Source organism: Marmota flaviventris, chromosome 3 (genome assembly GCF_047511675.1).
Source record: "Marmota flaviventris isolate mMarFla1 chromosome 3, mMarFla1.hap1, whole genome shotgun sequence".
NCBI classification, from domain to species: Eukaryota; Metazoa; Chordata; class Mammalia; order Rodentia; family Sciuridae; genus Marmota; species Marmota flaviventris.
Window position 1 is genome coordinate 137,383,665 of NC_092500.1, and position 17,672 is coordinate 137,401,336.

Here is a 17,672-nt window from a genome sequence, read left to right on the forward strand (position 1 = left end):
GTTGTCAGAAAATAAAAAAGGTAGAGAATTCCAAGGACTAGTAAAGCTATAGCTCAATGGTAAATATCATTTGTAAATGTAAACTGGTATACTCCTATTTGGAAAACAATTTGGTATTATCTGATGAAATTAAAGATAATATACACCCTGAACTTTGCAATTACATGTCTGGGTTTAAATTCTATAGCAATGCATACACATGTACCTAGTAAAGTTAAACTTGAATGTCCTTTATGACCCATTAATTTCACACCTGTGTGTATAACTAGAGAAACCATTGCTTATATGCAGGAGAGGTTCACAAAAATGTTGGTAGATTGTTCATAATGGCATAAAATAACATAAATATTAATAGTAGACATATAAATTTTGATATAGTCATATGGTAAATAGTATAGAATAATGAAAAAAAGGCTTTGTAGTAATGCTATAACTAGATGAACCTCAGTGAAATGTAATGATAAACAAAATAAGCAATTCACTTAAGAAATATAATCCTATTTACATAAAGTCCCAAACTGGGAAAGTAAAACCATATTACTTAGGATTGCATTCATAGGTGGGAAGACTGAGAAATGATTAACATAAAATTCAAGATGTCCTTTACTTCTAGGGGAGATAAAGGGTAACATCATCAGTGAGGGGCTTAGAGAGACTACTAATGTACTGATAATTTTCTATTTTTTGATTTAGTCATTTCTAATTTCCTTAACTAAAGGGAATCCTCAAAAGCCTATGGCAAATGACACGTTTTCTGGTGAAACATTAGAGACATTTTCTTTTAAAGTCAGATATAATAAATATATACCTGCTATTACAACTATTTCACTACATTTTATTAGAGGCCTAGCAAAGTATTACATCTCATTAGCTTATATTTCTAGTTTGCCATAACAAAGTAGCACAAACTGAGTAACTTATCAGGCATTTATTTTCTCACAGTTCTGGAAGCTAGAAGTCTAAAATCTGGGCATCAACAGGTCATTTTCTTCTGAGGCCTCTCTCCTTGGCTCTCGATAGCTGTATTCTCCCTCTATCTTCACATAGTCTTTCCTCTGTGAATGTCTGTGTTCTAATCTCTTCTTATAAGGACACTGGTCATATCAGATTAGGGCCACCTCATACAATTACCTTTAAAGAATACCTCTCCAATATAGCCAGATTCTGAAATATTGGGAATTAGGACTTTACATATGAATTTGGGGGGAAGGAGGACACAGTTCAGGCCATAACATGCAAAATGACAAAGAGGAAAAAAAAAGAAAGGATCCAGTGATTGGAATAGTAGCAAATAATATGCCTGAGAGAAAAATTTAAAAATGCAGAGATTTATTCAAATAAATTCAAGGTTATTATTGAATGTAAGATCAGTGAACCAAAGTTAATTAACGTGCTGGTTTGGGGCTTCTGCCATAGCAGTGGCAATTAGAAATTATTATCAAATAAATGAATTTCACAAGAATTATTACATACTTAAAAGTGTAATAATAGAAAGTGTGGAAGAAGTTATTAAGTCACATTTTTAAAAGGACAAAAGTAAATGAGCTGGGCGTTATGACACACACCTGGAATCCCAGCAGTCTGGGAGGTTGAAGCAGGAGGATTGCCAATTCAAAGATAGCTTCAGCAACTTTGGGAGAGAGACCCTGTCTCAAAATAAAATAACAAAAAGGGCTGGGGATGTGACTCAGTGGTTAAGTGCCCCTGGGTGTATTTAATCCCTAGTACCAAAAAAAAAAAAAAAAAGAAGAAGAAAGAAAGGAAAAAAGACATGAATAAATGGAGCATCATATTCATGGATGACAATAAGCTATCTCATAATGATACTGGTTTCCTCCAAATTTATCCATAAATTTAGTGCAACACTAACAAAAATTCCAACAGAATTTAGAAACCATATAAATGTCAATCATTAGAGAAATGGATAAAAAGAATTGTAAAACACACATACCAAAGATAAATATAGTAATATAGAATTAAGATAAATAAATATATTAGAGCTACATATATTGAAGTGAATAGACCTAGAAAATACAAGGATAAGCAAAACGACAAGTTGTAGAATAATATAGACTGTAGTTCTTTAAATGCAATGACCTTTTCAAGGATGTATGTGGTCCAAGTCATTTTCATTATAATGCTGAAAAGATACTTGTTTTATTTACTCTTACTCCTTCAGAGTGTAGATTTTTCTAAGAGGCTGCATGATGAGTGATGACGTCATTGCTCTGACAGCTAATGGAATGTATGCTTGTGTATTCTTGTGCTTTAAAAAATTTTTGTTTTTACTTTAAAATAGATTTACCCATATAAACCATATGTCTTTGAGGCTAACAGTATTTTTAAGTATGTAAAGAGATGAATTTTAGAACTGCTATTATAGACAACTGCTATGAAGCCATTAATATGAAAATGAAGAATATTTGATAGGAAAATATGCCCACAATATATGGACTAAAAAGAGGATGTTCCAAAGTAATAAAAGGAGGAAGATTTAATATTTGCAGTAACAAATGCTATATAAGGATTTCCAGCTACAGAATCAGATAAAAAGAATATTAAAACTTACATGTGTTTATCTTGGATCGTAATTATTTTTTCTTATCTATGCTTACTAATTTTCCTGTGATGTATATGTATTAACTGTATAATTAAAAAAAAACTGTACTCATTTGAGAAGGTTGTATAAATACCTTAAAAAGCATCTGTAATTTTGGGAAACTTAATTTAACTCAGAAAACATCTATTCAATACTTCTTGCAATACTGCAGTTTAATTCTGACACTAATCACCAAGAGATTATATAAAGGCATGTTACCCAATGAGACTGCCTTCATTTCAGATGCTTGCTGTAAGTTCAGGGATCTCCAGGCACCATATTTCTGACCTACAAAACCAGGGGTTTGCCACAGTTCCTTACCACAATTCCCCTTAGGTTTAATGGAACTCAGAAAAATGCTATGCTAATGATTACAGTTTTATTACAAAAAATACAAATTAAGACCAGTCAGATGAAGAGACAAAGGGTTAGGTCTGGGAGGGACCTGACAAAGAGCGTTTTTGCCGTCTTCATGTGAAATCAGGGGGTGTTCACCAACCTGAAAGCTCCACTGAGCTTGGTATCCAGGTCTTTTCCAGATCTTTTCTTGGGGTTTTATGACCTAGTATGATTATTTGAATCATTGACCATATGTATAACTGAACTCAATTTCTATTCCTTTTCCTCTCAAGACATTATGCCTGGGTCACTTCAAATCATAGTGTTCTTTCTGGTGATCAGATCCCATCCTGAATCATTTCCTTAGCATAAAGTCAAGTGTGATCCAAGATTTATAGTCTCCCTCCCAGGGGCCAGGGTCAAAAGTCAGTCAAGTTAACTTTTTATACAGCACTGCAACATACAAGAGAACAAGGTAGGCCCTGGGGATAAGGAGAGAGATTCTCATCATGAATCAAAATATAAAAATTTTAATAAATCTTAAGTCCTCAAAGTTATCAGAAAACAATGATCATTTATAAATACCACAGAGTATTTTCGGATACTGCCACATCAGGAAGTATTTATTTGATGTGTTTCTGAAACCTGCATATGCCCCAAATTTCCTGAGATATATGAAAAAACAGTCTGATTCAGTAGGGCTGGATATAGGAATGGAAATTCATTCTTAAGTTCCCAGGTAACACCCAGATTGTTGGTGAACCACACAGTTTGAGTAAGAGGGATCAGATATAGAAATAGAAGTGGTCTCTGTTTTTTTTTTTTTTTTTTTTAATATGTTACTAAGCAGAGTGGTTTTTAAATTTCAGATTAGTCTGTTATCTTACCAAATCCTTTAATCAGTATTCTTTACAATTAACCAAATTACAGTTTTTATTTAGTAATTTTTATGAAGTATGCACAATAATTCAAAATTATTATATGAGCAATGATACAAACATTTAAATTCTTTAATAATATCCCACCAGCAGTGTGTTTTTTTTTTTTTTTAAAGCTGACCAGATAGCAGTTGAGTCTGTGTTCTTTCCTATTTAAATTAAAATCTGAAAAAAATTGAAACTGGTCACAACTCAATATCCCTGTCTTTCCACTTTATCAGTTGTCCTTATTCTTTGAGTCACCATAAAAATACTCTTCATTCCTTTTTAGCATATTCCTTTATTAATCTCCTCTGCTCAAAACCCCCTCAATCCAGTAATGCTGAAAAGAACAATATGAGGCCAGGTGATCATATTGACCTTGATGAAGAAATCCATGTGGCTTTCATAAAACTATTCCTTTATAACTGACTCCAGAACTTAAACTTACTGTTTTATCTTAATATGGTTATCTTATCTATATATAACTCCAGTTACTTATCTGAAATTTTGAGTAGCTCTAATTCATTATAGGATCTTTATCATTTATTTTATATTTGCACTGTGGGCAAATATTGTTATTTTGTGGGTGAATAAACTGTAGGACAAAAATAGGATAAATATACCACATTTGAGGTCTTTTAATTGATTTTTTTTTTGCTTGAACATTCAACTTTTTAACTCTATTTTTTAAGAAAGTATTTACATATATGACACCTTCTGTCATAGGAATTAAATCAAATGCTTTCAGAAACACCACCAGTTTGGAAGGGATCATCAAAGCTATTTCGAAATCTTAAAGAAAGAGGTAAGTTAATTTGAGTACTTACACATTTTAATATTGACACTGCTGATTATACTATTCATGTGTGTATATTTCTCCCATACCTGTAGTAATTTTTAAAATTGCATATATGTATATAATATAGAGAGAAAAATCTGAAAACTAAAACACCAAAACATGAATGCTTTTGGATAGTAATGTTATATTTGGTGGCATGATTTAGGATGGTTGTTTTTATGTTATCTTTTTTATGTATATTACTTAATCTTCCATATTTTTTAATGACAGAATGAACTTTCATAATTTAAAAAATTACTTTTTGAAAAACCACGTTGAAAAGCACAAGTTATATTTACCACAAAATAAAGCATGCTTCAAAGAATTAGATTTTGAGCTATTGATGTAGCTCAGTTGTAGAGCACTCACCTAAATTGCATGATGCCCTGTATTACAAAAGAATATCCCCAGCATTACCAAAGAAAGAAATTTTTTTTTTAAAAAAAAAAGCTAAAAATAATAGATCTTCAAGTATCTATTTTTCTTCCTTTCATTTTGCTTCTAAGGAATTATGGATATTCCTGAATTTAATCACTATGAAAAACTTATCAGACATGTCTTTTGGCAGCCAAATTTACAAAATCCACCTGCTTAATTTACTCCATTATTATTATCCTGTATCTAAATTAATTTGCTTGGAATCCTATTACATGGCTTTTATTGCAGTTTTCTTTCACAACATACTTTTTGTACACATTTATGGAAAAATTAGTTAATGAAATACATGCATATTAAACCTTAAAAAACCTTTAACCTTAAAAAGAAATGACACATACTTGTTTAGATTTTTAAATAAAAGAATATGCAAAAAAATTAAATTAAAATTAAATTTTTCTTTTTCATCTTTGCTAATCAGTATTGGTTTGAAAATATTATACTTATCCTAGCTTAAAGATAAATACTTTGAAGGAATATGGTTATAATTCATATACTTAAATTAGAATTAGAAATTCAAATTTCTGCTTGGTGTGTTGGTAAACACTTTTCATCCCAGCGTCTTGGGAGGCTGAGGCAGGAGGATTGCAAGTTTAAGGATAGCGTGGGTAATTTAGCAAGACCTTCCACAAGTTATTGAGACTCTGTCTCAACATAAAAAAATTTAAAAGGAAGCAACAGCTAAGAGTTCAAAGTAGATGAAATAAATAAATAAATGAGATTTTTTTTTGCATGAACACTTAATCTTTTAAATCTATTTTTTAATAATAAATAAAGGGCTAGGGAGGAAGCTTAATGATAAAGCACCTTTATGTTCAATCCCCAGTAAACAAAAAATAAAGAAAATTAAAAAATATTGCTTCCACCTGTTTCACATGGAATTTTAAAAATACAACTTATCTTTTATTATAGACTTTACATAACTATGGTTTTTAAATATTTGAGAAACCTGGGCCAAATTGTCTTTAAACAGTCTAATTTTTTTTTTTTTTTTCCTGGAAGTTGTCTCAAAAACTATCATACAGATTACAGGGTAAGATGATAGGATCAGTAATGTTCAAAACTCAGAAGGAACAGATAATTCTGGTCAGACATAATCAGAAAAAAATGCATAGGAAAAGGAAATTCTTTTTAGCTAAGGAAAAGCTTTAATCTAAAAGCCCTAAATTTAGGCATGTCCTAATATTCCTCATGTTATATGCATGTTTCTATTTTTCTTCTTTTCAGGGAGAGCATTTATTCAGTACTGTTTAAATAGAACTATCTGTAGTGGAGAAAGCATTCTACTTCTATGCTGTTTCATATGGTATCCACTGCCAAATGTTGCCATGGAGCACTTTAGATGTGGCTAGCATAAATCAAAACTGAAAAACTGAATTTTCAGTTTTATTTGACTTTGATTAATTTAAATTTAAATAATTGCACTTATTCAATGACTACCTTGTAGGATAGTTTGTATCTATGTCATATGCTTCAGATTGTCAAGATAATTTATGATTCAATAAGCTTTAGAGCCATCAGACTAGGTAAAGTAGAGAAACTCAGAGATACTTGCCTTTTTTTCTTTTCTCCCAGAGATTAAATGGCAGGGCAATTATAAACCTAAATCTTTAGAGCTATTGAAGATTAATTTTAAAATGAAGAAGCTCATCTGCTTGAAATATTACCCAATAAGAAAAAAAAACCTGAAATACACAGTATTTATAAAAACTTGTTACATAGACTTAGTTATAACAGCCAACTATAATGTATCGTGATACAGGAATTAAACAGTATTATGCTTTTTAAGGAGCTTTCTTTAAAAAAAAAAAACATTTATTTAGTTATATATGAACACACAGTATCTTTATTTATTTATGTGGTGCTGAGGCTTGAATCCAGTACCTCACCCATATGAGGAAAGCACTTTACCACTGAGCTACAGCCTTGGCCCCTTAAGGAACTTTCTTTAAACTTTTTTTATTGAATTCTCAGAAGAAACCGAGTTGACATCTTATCCTGTTTCTAAAGATTGCAGCATTACTATATGCTTAGTGTTTAAAATACACACACACACACACACACACACATGTATTTATTTATTTATCCTGAGTAACCTTGAATAAAGTGAAAGGTTTGTCTATAAACTTTTCCATTTTTATTATTGGAAAGCATTAAGAATCTATAATTCCTATTCAGAAATATTTTCAGTTTTTCTTGACCATTTTTCTTAAATTACATCATTAGTTTCATTTTGTTTTTCTTCCCTATAGATTAAGCCACCTTAGTAAGCATGTAGCCCTACAGACAGGTGCTTACCATGATCAAGACTTAAACACTATTAAGTAATTCTCACTTTGAGGGTAATCTTAAATTTACTGTCAAATACACACTGCATAGTAGTTATTAAAATTCTTTTTACCAACCAGCAAGTCTTGTGTACTCCACCAGGTGAATTAGAACAATGAGATAGGATAATAGAGGTAACAAGTCCCATTTCTCTTTTTTCCTCTTGCATTTGGCATTTGTTTTTTCTTTCTTTTCTTTTTCTTTTTTTTTGAGTGTTCTCTACAGAATCTAAGTATTGTATCTTTATATACATTGACCATTTCAGAATCTTTCTCCCATAACATTCACGGAAATCAACCAGAACTATCTGTCCATAGGTCACCATGTTCTAGTATAAACAAAAGAAGAGAATGCTTTCAGAGCTTCCTCGATAGTTCACTTCATGTCTCTGACAAACTGCCTGAAGTGGCTTCTCTTTTCTTTGTTCTGTAACAAAGAGAGTAGTCTCAAAGAACATCAGATAAAATGGAAACTTTAAAGTTCACAATCTGATTATTTAAAGATTTTTTAATACCCTTTAACTAAACATCAAAACTATCTGCTATTTAGATAAATAATGCAGACTTATTTCTGATTATAATTTTCTTAGTATTTTACTTAGATAATCAATTAAACCCTAGTTTTGGGTGTTCTAGTCCAAAAGTAAGAATTCAAGTAACAATGTATACTTTTATTTACTTCAAACAGACTCCTTTTAAAGTTAATTATGGGGCTACAGAAAATTCAGGGTGCAGGGTACATAAAGTGTAATCCATTAAATTAAATTAAAAATTTCTTAGTGTACATTTAAATATTATTTTTCAAAAATAATAAATGATAATTAGACAGCAGGAAACTGGTGACTATAAGTCTTATTTTTTGAATGCAGTATAAAAATTGGTTTTCTAAGGAAGGATGTCTTAATGTTTTATCCAAGTGTTACTAAATATTAATCAAGCTTTTCGCAGTATTAACCATTTCTGCCTTTTTTAGTTTCATGTTGGATTCATACATGGAAAAATAGCATAAGTTTAAAAATTACAACTATAAGTGAAATTATAATTTTCCCTTTTTTTGCCAATATATTTGAGAGCATTAATGGGAATTTTATATATGTTTCCAAAGTGGTCTGTGGAACAACTAAATTAAAATTAATTTTGCTGCTTCTTTTGCAGTTTTTTTTATAATAGCTTAATCTCCTTTAAAACAATAGTTAGCATCTGCTTATTTACAGTGTCTTTTGCTAGTAGAATATTTTAATTTAATACATAAGAGGAAAAGTAATATTGTATATAGCATAATTGATACTATTTTTCTTCTAGGTGTGATTTCTTACACAGAATATCTTTTTCTTTTATGTATTTTAACAAGTAAGTATGCTCATTAAATTTATTTCTAGATAGAGTTTTCTTTTTCAATGTGAATCTTGGAAAATAGATCTTCTTTAGTTTTTTTTTTTAATATTGAAAATGACTTTAGGCTTATCTTTGCTGTTCTGCAAAATTCATGTCTAAATGCTGCAGAAATATGCCAAGCATAGCACTATTAAGAGTCAAAAATGTTTTGGCTTGCGGTCTAGTAATTAGCTCATGAATTACAAATTTAAAATCAGTCATTTTGGTTTTATTCTTCATGAAGCCCCAAAGATCAGGACATATAATTAAGTTCCTACTGTACTCATTTGAATCAAAATTTCTGCAAGACTAATGGGAGAGAGTGAATCTTGAGTCTCCACACTAGTAGTCAATCAGAATACTCATCATTCTTACCCTAAAACAGCTTTGTTATTCTCTTCCTCACATCCAAATAATAACATGGTTTTTGCCTACTAAAGAAAGAGATGGGTATGCTGTGAAATTTTCTTTTGAGTATTGAACACAGCTGTAAAAGCTTCTAAGGAGTTTGAAGAGAAAAGGTATGAGACATTTGGATTAGAACTAAGAAAAATATGAAAAGAGGACTGGCAGGATGTGGACTACATAATCTATAGTATCTATGTATTAGTGTTCCCTTTTCCTTTTTATTTTTTTAACTTCATATTCTCGTCCAATGTTTGTAAGGACTTCCTTTGTACATGTATGTTTTAGTCAGCTTTTTTGCTGCTGTGACTAAAAGATCTGACCAGAACAATATTAAAGGAGGAAAAGTTTATTTAAGAGCACACGGTCACGGTTTCAGAGGTCTTAGTTCATAGAAGGCCAGCTCCATTCCTTGGGGCTTGAGAACATCATGGTGAAAGAGTGTGGTGGAGCGGAGCAGCCTACATGGTAATCAGAAAGCAGAGAGAGAGAGAGAGAGAGAGAGAGAGAGAGAGAGAGAGAGAGAGAGAGAGAGAGAGAGAGAGAGAGATCTCCACTTGCCAGATGCAAATATGTACCCCCAAACCACACTCCAGTTTCCACCACCTCCAGCTACACCCTACCATTTCAATTACCAATTAGTTAATCCCTATCAGGGGATTAATTCACTCATTTGGTTAATATCTTATAACCCAATCATTTTTCCTCTGAATCTTCTTGCATTGTCTCACATGTGAGCTTTTGGGGGGACACCTCACATCTAAACTATAACAGTGTACTTTGAAGATCTTTTTAAAGCTTAAAACTTGGTTATCAGAGATGGTGTGAATTTTTCTTTCTTTCTAAAGTCAATGGTAATAAAATTAAGTTTAGATTCCTAAAATACATGCAAGATTTGGCTAACATAAAGGATTTTCTATTGTTTTTCATATTTTCAGAAAAAGATATTATGGGTTAAATAAGTAGAGCTATCTGTTTCTCCTTTGCCAGGTTCAGGATTTCACAATGGGTCAGTAGCAAGTATATCTGTAGTGGGGTATATCTTGCAGGGGTCCTTTCTAAACTTTATGCCAGTCATGTCAAAAGAAAAGTCAAATACTTTGAGAAAGTGTGTGTACTGAGCTTCTATTTGAAAGACATGTTAAAGTTTTCTTCAGCCCAGGTTTCTTCTTTTTGTTCTAGAAGTGAAAAGAAAAAAGAGTGAACCTTGTTATAAAGTTTATAAAATTAAAGCAGTTCATTATCTGTCTATAAGTGTTTCCTTTTTATTTTTTATTATTTTAACTTATGAAACTCTTTCTCAGAAGAGCAATTGTTCCTTGTATTTTGGAGGAATTGGGAATTACATTATCAAACATCTTTTTTTTATATTTCTCTTTTTGAAGCCTTCAGAAACTTAAACCCAAATCTGAAACCTCTCATTCTTGACCTTTACTTCCATAGGTCATTTGAATTATAATTTTCCAAATTGGAACTGTTTCATTGTGTCATATTTTTATTTTTTTATATCACTCTAAGTAGTTAAACATTGAGATTATTTCAGATATGATGAGCTGATAGTTTTTTTTTAACAAACTAACAGACTTTGAATGTTTATTTTTAGAAGAAAAGTAGTCAATTTTTGCCTTTTGTGCTATACAGTATTATAAGATACTTTTAAAGTATATTACCAGTTTGGTTATTAAGTCTGCTATTGTGTTTATGTCTTTATAGTTTTTGTTAAATTTAAATAATAGTAACATGTTGCTTTTATTTTCTTGGTTGAGGAAAATATTTCCATAATGCATTTGAGAAACTGTTTACAACTAATACAGATTTTGTACTTTCAAAATACATTTTTCCATTTCTTGAATATTTTTTCTATTTTTTTATGACAGAGCCACATGCAGGTTTTAGAATAGCTTTCAACATGTTTGACACTGATGGCAATGAGATGGTGGATAAAAAGGAGTTTTTGGTGGTAGGTATATTATGTGCTGCATTTTATCAATAATAAATATTGCTTATTTTATATGTTTATGCTTTTGCATTATCGAAGTACTACTCTAGAGGAAAGAGTGAAAAATCTATACTTCAACTTTAGTAAAGAAATATATACTCATACTTTCAATAATATTTTCATTGTAAAAATAAACATTATGTTCATAGTATAAAGATGATTAAAATTGTGTATAAATACTAGCTAGAAGTTTGGAATGTATCAGATATTATCTATTGGATAGATAACAAGCAGTCCTAATATTATATTTTCCCAGGTTAGTATTCAGTCTTTATTATATCAACCACCTAATCATAAATATTTGCCATAAGCATTTTCCTTCCTTCTCAATACAGGGTCTAGATAGTTTCCCTTTTTCCTTATCACTTCCACTCACTGGTGCCTTTTATTGCAGTATTGTATCCACTTCCCTATTCCCTTTTCTTGTCTTTGAATAAGGGCTGACAGTTCTTAAGTATTTATAGGTAGATCTTTCTTACCTTAGTCCAGCCTTAGTGCTGGTCTGACAGTGTCTTCAGCTGCTCATTTATCTTCCCGCCTCCTCCTCCAGCATTTTTCTCTTTCTTTTTACCTATGTATCCTGAATCTTTTTCTATGGTAAAATTTCTGTTTTTGCTCTAAAATAGAAATTAATTTTTCCTTAAAGTAGTAAGGTCTACCCTTAACATTTATGTTCAAATCTGTCTTTACCTTCATAAAAACAAAGGGGAAAATGGCACATAGTCATTTTACTTTCTATTTTTGTTTTTTTTTCCTTTGTAATACAACCATTAATAATCTCTCAGAATACCTCTTAATAAGCTTCAAATTTACTTCACAGACTAGAACACAGATGAAATCATTTTTTTCTCTGGTAGAAAAGAGAAGAGAGAAAAATCCTCATCAAAAGTTCATTAGTACCCATTCAAAGGGAAATAAGCAAGACTAATTAGTGGGATTTATCAAAAATCTTAAACTAACAATGGAATATTACTCAGCAATAAAAGAGAATAAAATCATGGCATTTGCAGGTAAATGGATGGTGTTGGAGAAGATAATGCTAAGTGAAGTTAGTCAATCCCCAAAAAACAAATGCTGACTGTTTTCTCTGATATAAGGAGGCTGATTCATACTGGGATAGGAAGGGGGAGCATGGGAGGAATAGATGAACTCTAGATAGGGCAGAGGGGTGGAAGGGGAAGGGGGGGGGCAGGGGGTTAGCAAGGATGGTGGAATGTGATGGACATTATCCAAAGTACATGTATGGAGACACAAATTGGTGTGAACATACTTTATATACAATCAGAGATTTACGAAATTGTGCTGTATATGTGTAATAAGAATTGTAATGAATTCCACTGTCATTTACTTTTAAAAAATCAATTTAAAAATTAAAAAAAAATCTTAAACTAACATCCACATAGCCCTTGCCTAAGGGTAGTCCCTGAGCCAAAGCCATTGGACCTGTAACCTACATTCTAGTGCTTTACAGAATTGTCAAGAGGTGGGTGTTCTTAGTTTTGTTGCAATAAATGGAAATATGCTAAAATAGATAAGTTTAGTGTAATGTAGTTTTGTTATGATAGTACAGACTGTATTTGGGAAACTCTCAGAATATGTCTATTTAGCTAAGAAATTTTGAGTAAGTATTCTATGTCAACACTGCTAAATTCTACCCCACTGACATATAGATTAACTTGGAGAACTCATTCCCTTGAAGTAGTTTTATATAGATGGCTTTTGGAATGCTGTCTGTTTATGGAGATGGGAGGTTAAAGTATTATATTGACCTCCTATTTGTTTCTACTCTACACTCTTCTTTGGGTTTTTGTTTTGTTATACTGGGGATTGAACTAGGACCTTGTTCATGTTAGGCAAGCACTCTACTACTGAGCCACATCCCTGGCCCTCTACCCTCTTTCAAAAAGCTGCTTTCCCTTTAAAGCTGGTATCCGGTCTTTTCAGTTGCTGTACTACTGCCTGATACATGATAATTTGCCCATTTGAGAAGCACTCCTAAAAGCAGGAGGTGGTCTAAGTTATTTGAATAAGTCTAAAGTCTTGGGAGGTAGCATATTTTATTTAACTTTCATCTATTGTGTAATGAAATAAGAATTTGAAGTAGTGTCCAAATATTTTCTTTGTTTTCAGAATACACCTAGCATAGTGTGATAGGTAGGTGCCTCAAAACTTTTCTTGGGTATTTGATTGTTGATTAATTTCCTTTCAGCTTCAAGAGATATTCAGGAAAAAAAATGAAAAGAGAGAAACTAAAGGAGATGAAGAAAAGCGTGCAATGCTGGTAAGAAATACTTTATAGTGATTTCAGGTGGGTTTTCCAGGTGAGAATTACTTTATTCACGCTGGGAAATAGTAATTGAAGTTAGAAATTTTCTTGAAAACTTTTTACAGTTGTTATATAGAAAAATTCTTTGTGTCTATATTCCTCAATATCAATATTTACATTAAATATTGATATTAAATATCTGTACCCATAGTCACATTCATTAAATCATTTTCATTCATATTATTGTTATATGTGAGATTTGAAGGGTATATCATACAGCATATTAATGCAGATCATTATGCATATAAAAATTAAAAGGTGAATTGCAAAGATTTAATTATGATATAAATGAACTTAATGCTAATATAACAATATAAATGTTGGAACAAATACAAGGCAGTAATGTAGATTTTTATTAACATTCATAGAAATATATATTATAGATTCTTCTTCTGGAATGTATAATATTATTGTCTTATTCTGAAGTTAGAATTTTCTAAGCAACATTTCCTTCCATCTTATTACCAGTTTTTTTGTTTGTTTGTTTGTCTCAATTATTTCAGCCTAACAACAAGTCAGTTCAAGTTACAAAAATAACAAATGAGTTCAGAGACATGTTGTCAGACACTATAGTAGGCACTTTGCATGAATTTACTCATTTAATCTACCTAACAACTCTCTTATTATCCACAATTGTAGATGAGGAAACTGATAATTGGAAAATATCATATCCAAAGTTATATAGCTATTAAATAGGAAAGCTAAGATTTGCGCCCAAGTATGGCCAGCTCCAAAACCTGAACTTTTTTTTATTGTACCATATTTCTTCTTATGGTACTTATATACCAGAAATACAGACATGTAAATAATTGTTTTATTTGCAAATTAGTCCCCCTTTAAAGTAATTTAATTGTTTTATTTTTAAAATAATTAACTTCATTTTTTTATTCTCATGGTTACTTGTATTAGTTTTTCTTTAAACATGAATTATTGATAGCAGTTGGGCACTGTATTAATTCCCAGTATATTAGTGAAATATTTAATTATATCTAATTTAATAAATTCAGATTACCAGGACTATGAAAGACATATACTTCATAAGATATTTGACTATGATAAAATTATCAATAGTTGATATTTTACTGTGATGAAATTATCAATGCATTATGGCAACACTTATAGAAGACTGTCTTAAAAAAACAAAGAGCTGGGTGCAGAGGGGCATGCCTATAATTCCAGCAGCTCAGGAGGCTGAGGCAGGAGGATTGTAAATTTGAAGCCAGCCTCAGCAATTTAGCAAGACCCTGTCTCAAATTTTTAAAAAAGGGGTGGGGGGAGGTACTGGGAATGTAGCTCAGTAATAGAAAGCCTCTGGGTTCAATCTCTAGTATTGCCAAAAAAAAAAAAAAAAAAAAAAAAGAGCTGGTTCTGATTATGTTAGGGAAGTATTAAAGGGGTATTAGGTAGTTCTCCACTTAATTTAGGTCTCATAGTTTCCAAATTGTAACTAATAAATTTTATGTTGATAGCCCTGTAAATGTTTTCATTTAAAGTATTTGCAAAGACAACTAGAAAATTAAATACATTCTTAAATTTTATCTCCTATACATAATACATTAAAAGAGTAAACAGTTATTCTAATTTTAATAGATTACCTCTAACTATAATTCACTGAATCAGCAAGTTGTTAATGAAATAATTTAAGTAGATTTAATTATGTTAATGAATTTGGTACGCCTTAGTAATAAATAGAATTTTAATGGATAGAAATATAATTGTTTCATTTATTTGTGTATTTAAAATACTTCCAGAGAGGATTTATTCATCTTCCAATAAAACTACAATATGATTCTAATCATTAACATTTATTAAAACACATGCATCAAGTAACAAAGGGCGAGAGGAAGGGAAAAAATATTAGCAGACAGTACACATTGGTAAAGTATACAGTATCAGCACAAAACTTATCTTCTTGAGCTTCATTACAGCCAAGGTAAAGAAAATTTAATATTGATTTAATGCAAATATTTGTAATAATGATACAGTAAAATCTCATTAACTTGAAATTATGAAATCTGAATTACTACAGCATATCCAAGTTGTGTTGTTTTATATGTATATAGGTCAATGAAGCATCCTTAGCAAATATATGGGTAAAGATATTTTTTTTTTTTTTTGAGGGAGGTTACCAGGGACTGAACTCAGGGGTACTTCACCACTGAGCCGCATCCCTAGCCCTATATGTAAAGGAATGCTTACTAAAGTCATTGATCTCCTCAGGTGTCTCAGAAGTTTTATCTTGTATGATTTAAATAGTGCTCCTAAAGTCTCATTTATATAACTTAACTATCAGAACTGTTTCTTAATACAGGAATAATCTTTAGTTCTGCTTCTGATTGACATTACTTTTCAGCAGTATAGTTCTCTACTAATATTTATTACAATATTTAGTGATAATGTTAGTTTTAATTTACTATAAGTAATTGCATTTTAAATAATGCAAACTGAACGAATAAATTTTATTTTTTACTGTTGTAAGTATAGAGGATCATTTAGAACATCAAGTGGTGCTGTCAAGATGCTATAAATGACAGTATGATTCTACACATTCTTAAAATATTATGGTTGAGTTTCAAAGCAACTAAAATCCAGCTCATTGTGAAAATATGTGGGTTATATTAAAGAAGCAGCTTGGAAAAAAAAAAAGAAGCAGGTTGACATAGGCTGAGGAGCCAGATTTTTGGTGTTTGAATATTAACTATGCCACTTGTTATTGGTGTGATCTTGAATAAGTTTCCTTAACTTTTCTATGCCTCAGTTTTTTCTTTTGTACAAGTAGGGTAAATGGGAGTAATGACTACGACTACATGTGATTTTTATGGGAATTCAATGAACTAAAACACATGCCATTTAACAGTAGCCATTTAACAGTATGCAAAATATAATAGAACTCAAAAAGGTTAACTAATTATAAAACTTAATAGAATCACATAACTACCTTATACTAAATATTAACATACTCAAATAAAAATTAAATTTTAAATTATTTCCATATAAAAAAATAGCTATATTTGAGAAGGAGTTAAATAAACATAACATTTCTTGGGATACTTACATGCTAAGCTCTGTGCTGTGTTCATAATAAATGTTACTCCCATTTTTGTCCTTATTACAGTTCTCCCAGGTAAGTACTGTACCTGTTTTATGGACGAGAAAATAGTCTAAGAGAGGTTATTTAGCTTGTAAAATGTCATAGCATTGATAATAACAGAACAGAATTCCAGTACAAGTCTCAGACTATTTCTACTGTCATGATGCTATATCTAGAATTTCGCCCATCCCATGTAAAATTGCTGAAACCCGTCCAAATAAAGCTGCATACTTAAGAGGAGTATGTCTTACTCAAAACGATAGTGCTATCAGGTTACAATGAGCATGGTTGAAATGGTCACAAATTCACTAAATGTTTTAATTATATGAAATTTTTAAAACTTTGCTACTCATCTTTAACTTATCCTACTTGCATTGTGTGTGTGCTCTATATAGAATGTAGCATAATGATTTGCCCTTCCTAATTGATTATTTTGTCGTCTTTTTCTTTTTTCTTTTGCTGTTCTTGGGTTCATTCTGAAATGTGACTCTTCATGTGGCCCTTTGTGCTCTATGTCAGCGTCTTCAACTTTATGGATACCATTCTCCTACTAATAGTGTATGTACAATACTTTAAATGTTCTTTATGTATATAGCCCTCACCTGTTATACTTGATGATGTTATTTCTTTATTATACTTGATGATGTTATTTCTTTATATAAAGCTATATCTGATATTTAGAATGTTTTGGAATTTATTGAATATAATAAGTACAGTTGAGCCAAAACTGTATTTATATTCTAGGAAGGAATTTACATTTCCTTCCTACACTTATAAGAAGACTAAAATAGACAGAGTGATTATACATTTTTATTATCTTTATATTAAAGGAAAGGTGAGTGAACAATAGCCACTAAAAACTTTAGTAGAATTATTGAAATGTTATATTTTTCAGCAATATTTGAAAAGGTGTATACAAATAACAGAGCAATTAATCTGTGCTCCTGTGCATCATGGGTAGTTTAAGATCTAGATCTATCCATCTGGTACATAATCTCTGATCAGTTCTAATAAAGAAG

The 17,672-nt window shown here is 31.0% G+C and overlaps 1 protein-coding gene across 8 annotated transcripts in view; it reads left to right on the top strand.

Moving 5' to 3' along the window:
* Positions 1-17,672, top strand: part of Micu3 (mitochondrial calcium uptake family member 3) — a 114,136-nt gene that overhangs the window by 44,271 nt on the left and 52,193 nt on the right. For 7 of the 8 annotated variants that reach the window (XM_071610418.1, XM_071610417.1, XM_027954712.3 and 4 more), the window contains 5 exons: positions 4,585-4,663; positions 8,761-8,808; positions 11,115-11,197; positions 13,446-13,517; positions 17,173-17,211. In XM_071610418.1, the coding sequence (XP_071466519.1) occupies positions 4,585-4,663; positions 8,761-8,808; positions 11,115-11,197; positions 13,446-13,517; positions 17,173-17,211 (321 nt within the window). The remainder of the gene's footprint in view (positions 1-4,584; positions 4,664-8,760; positions 8,809-11,114; positions 11,198-13,445; positions 13,518-17,172; positions 17,212-17,672) is intronic. The other variant, XM_071610419.1, reaches the window with a different exon arrangement.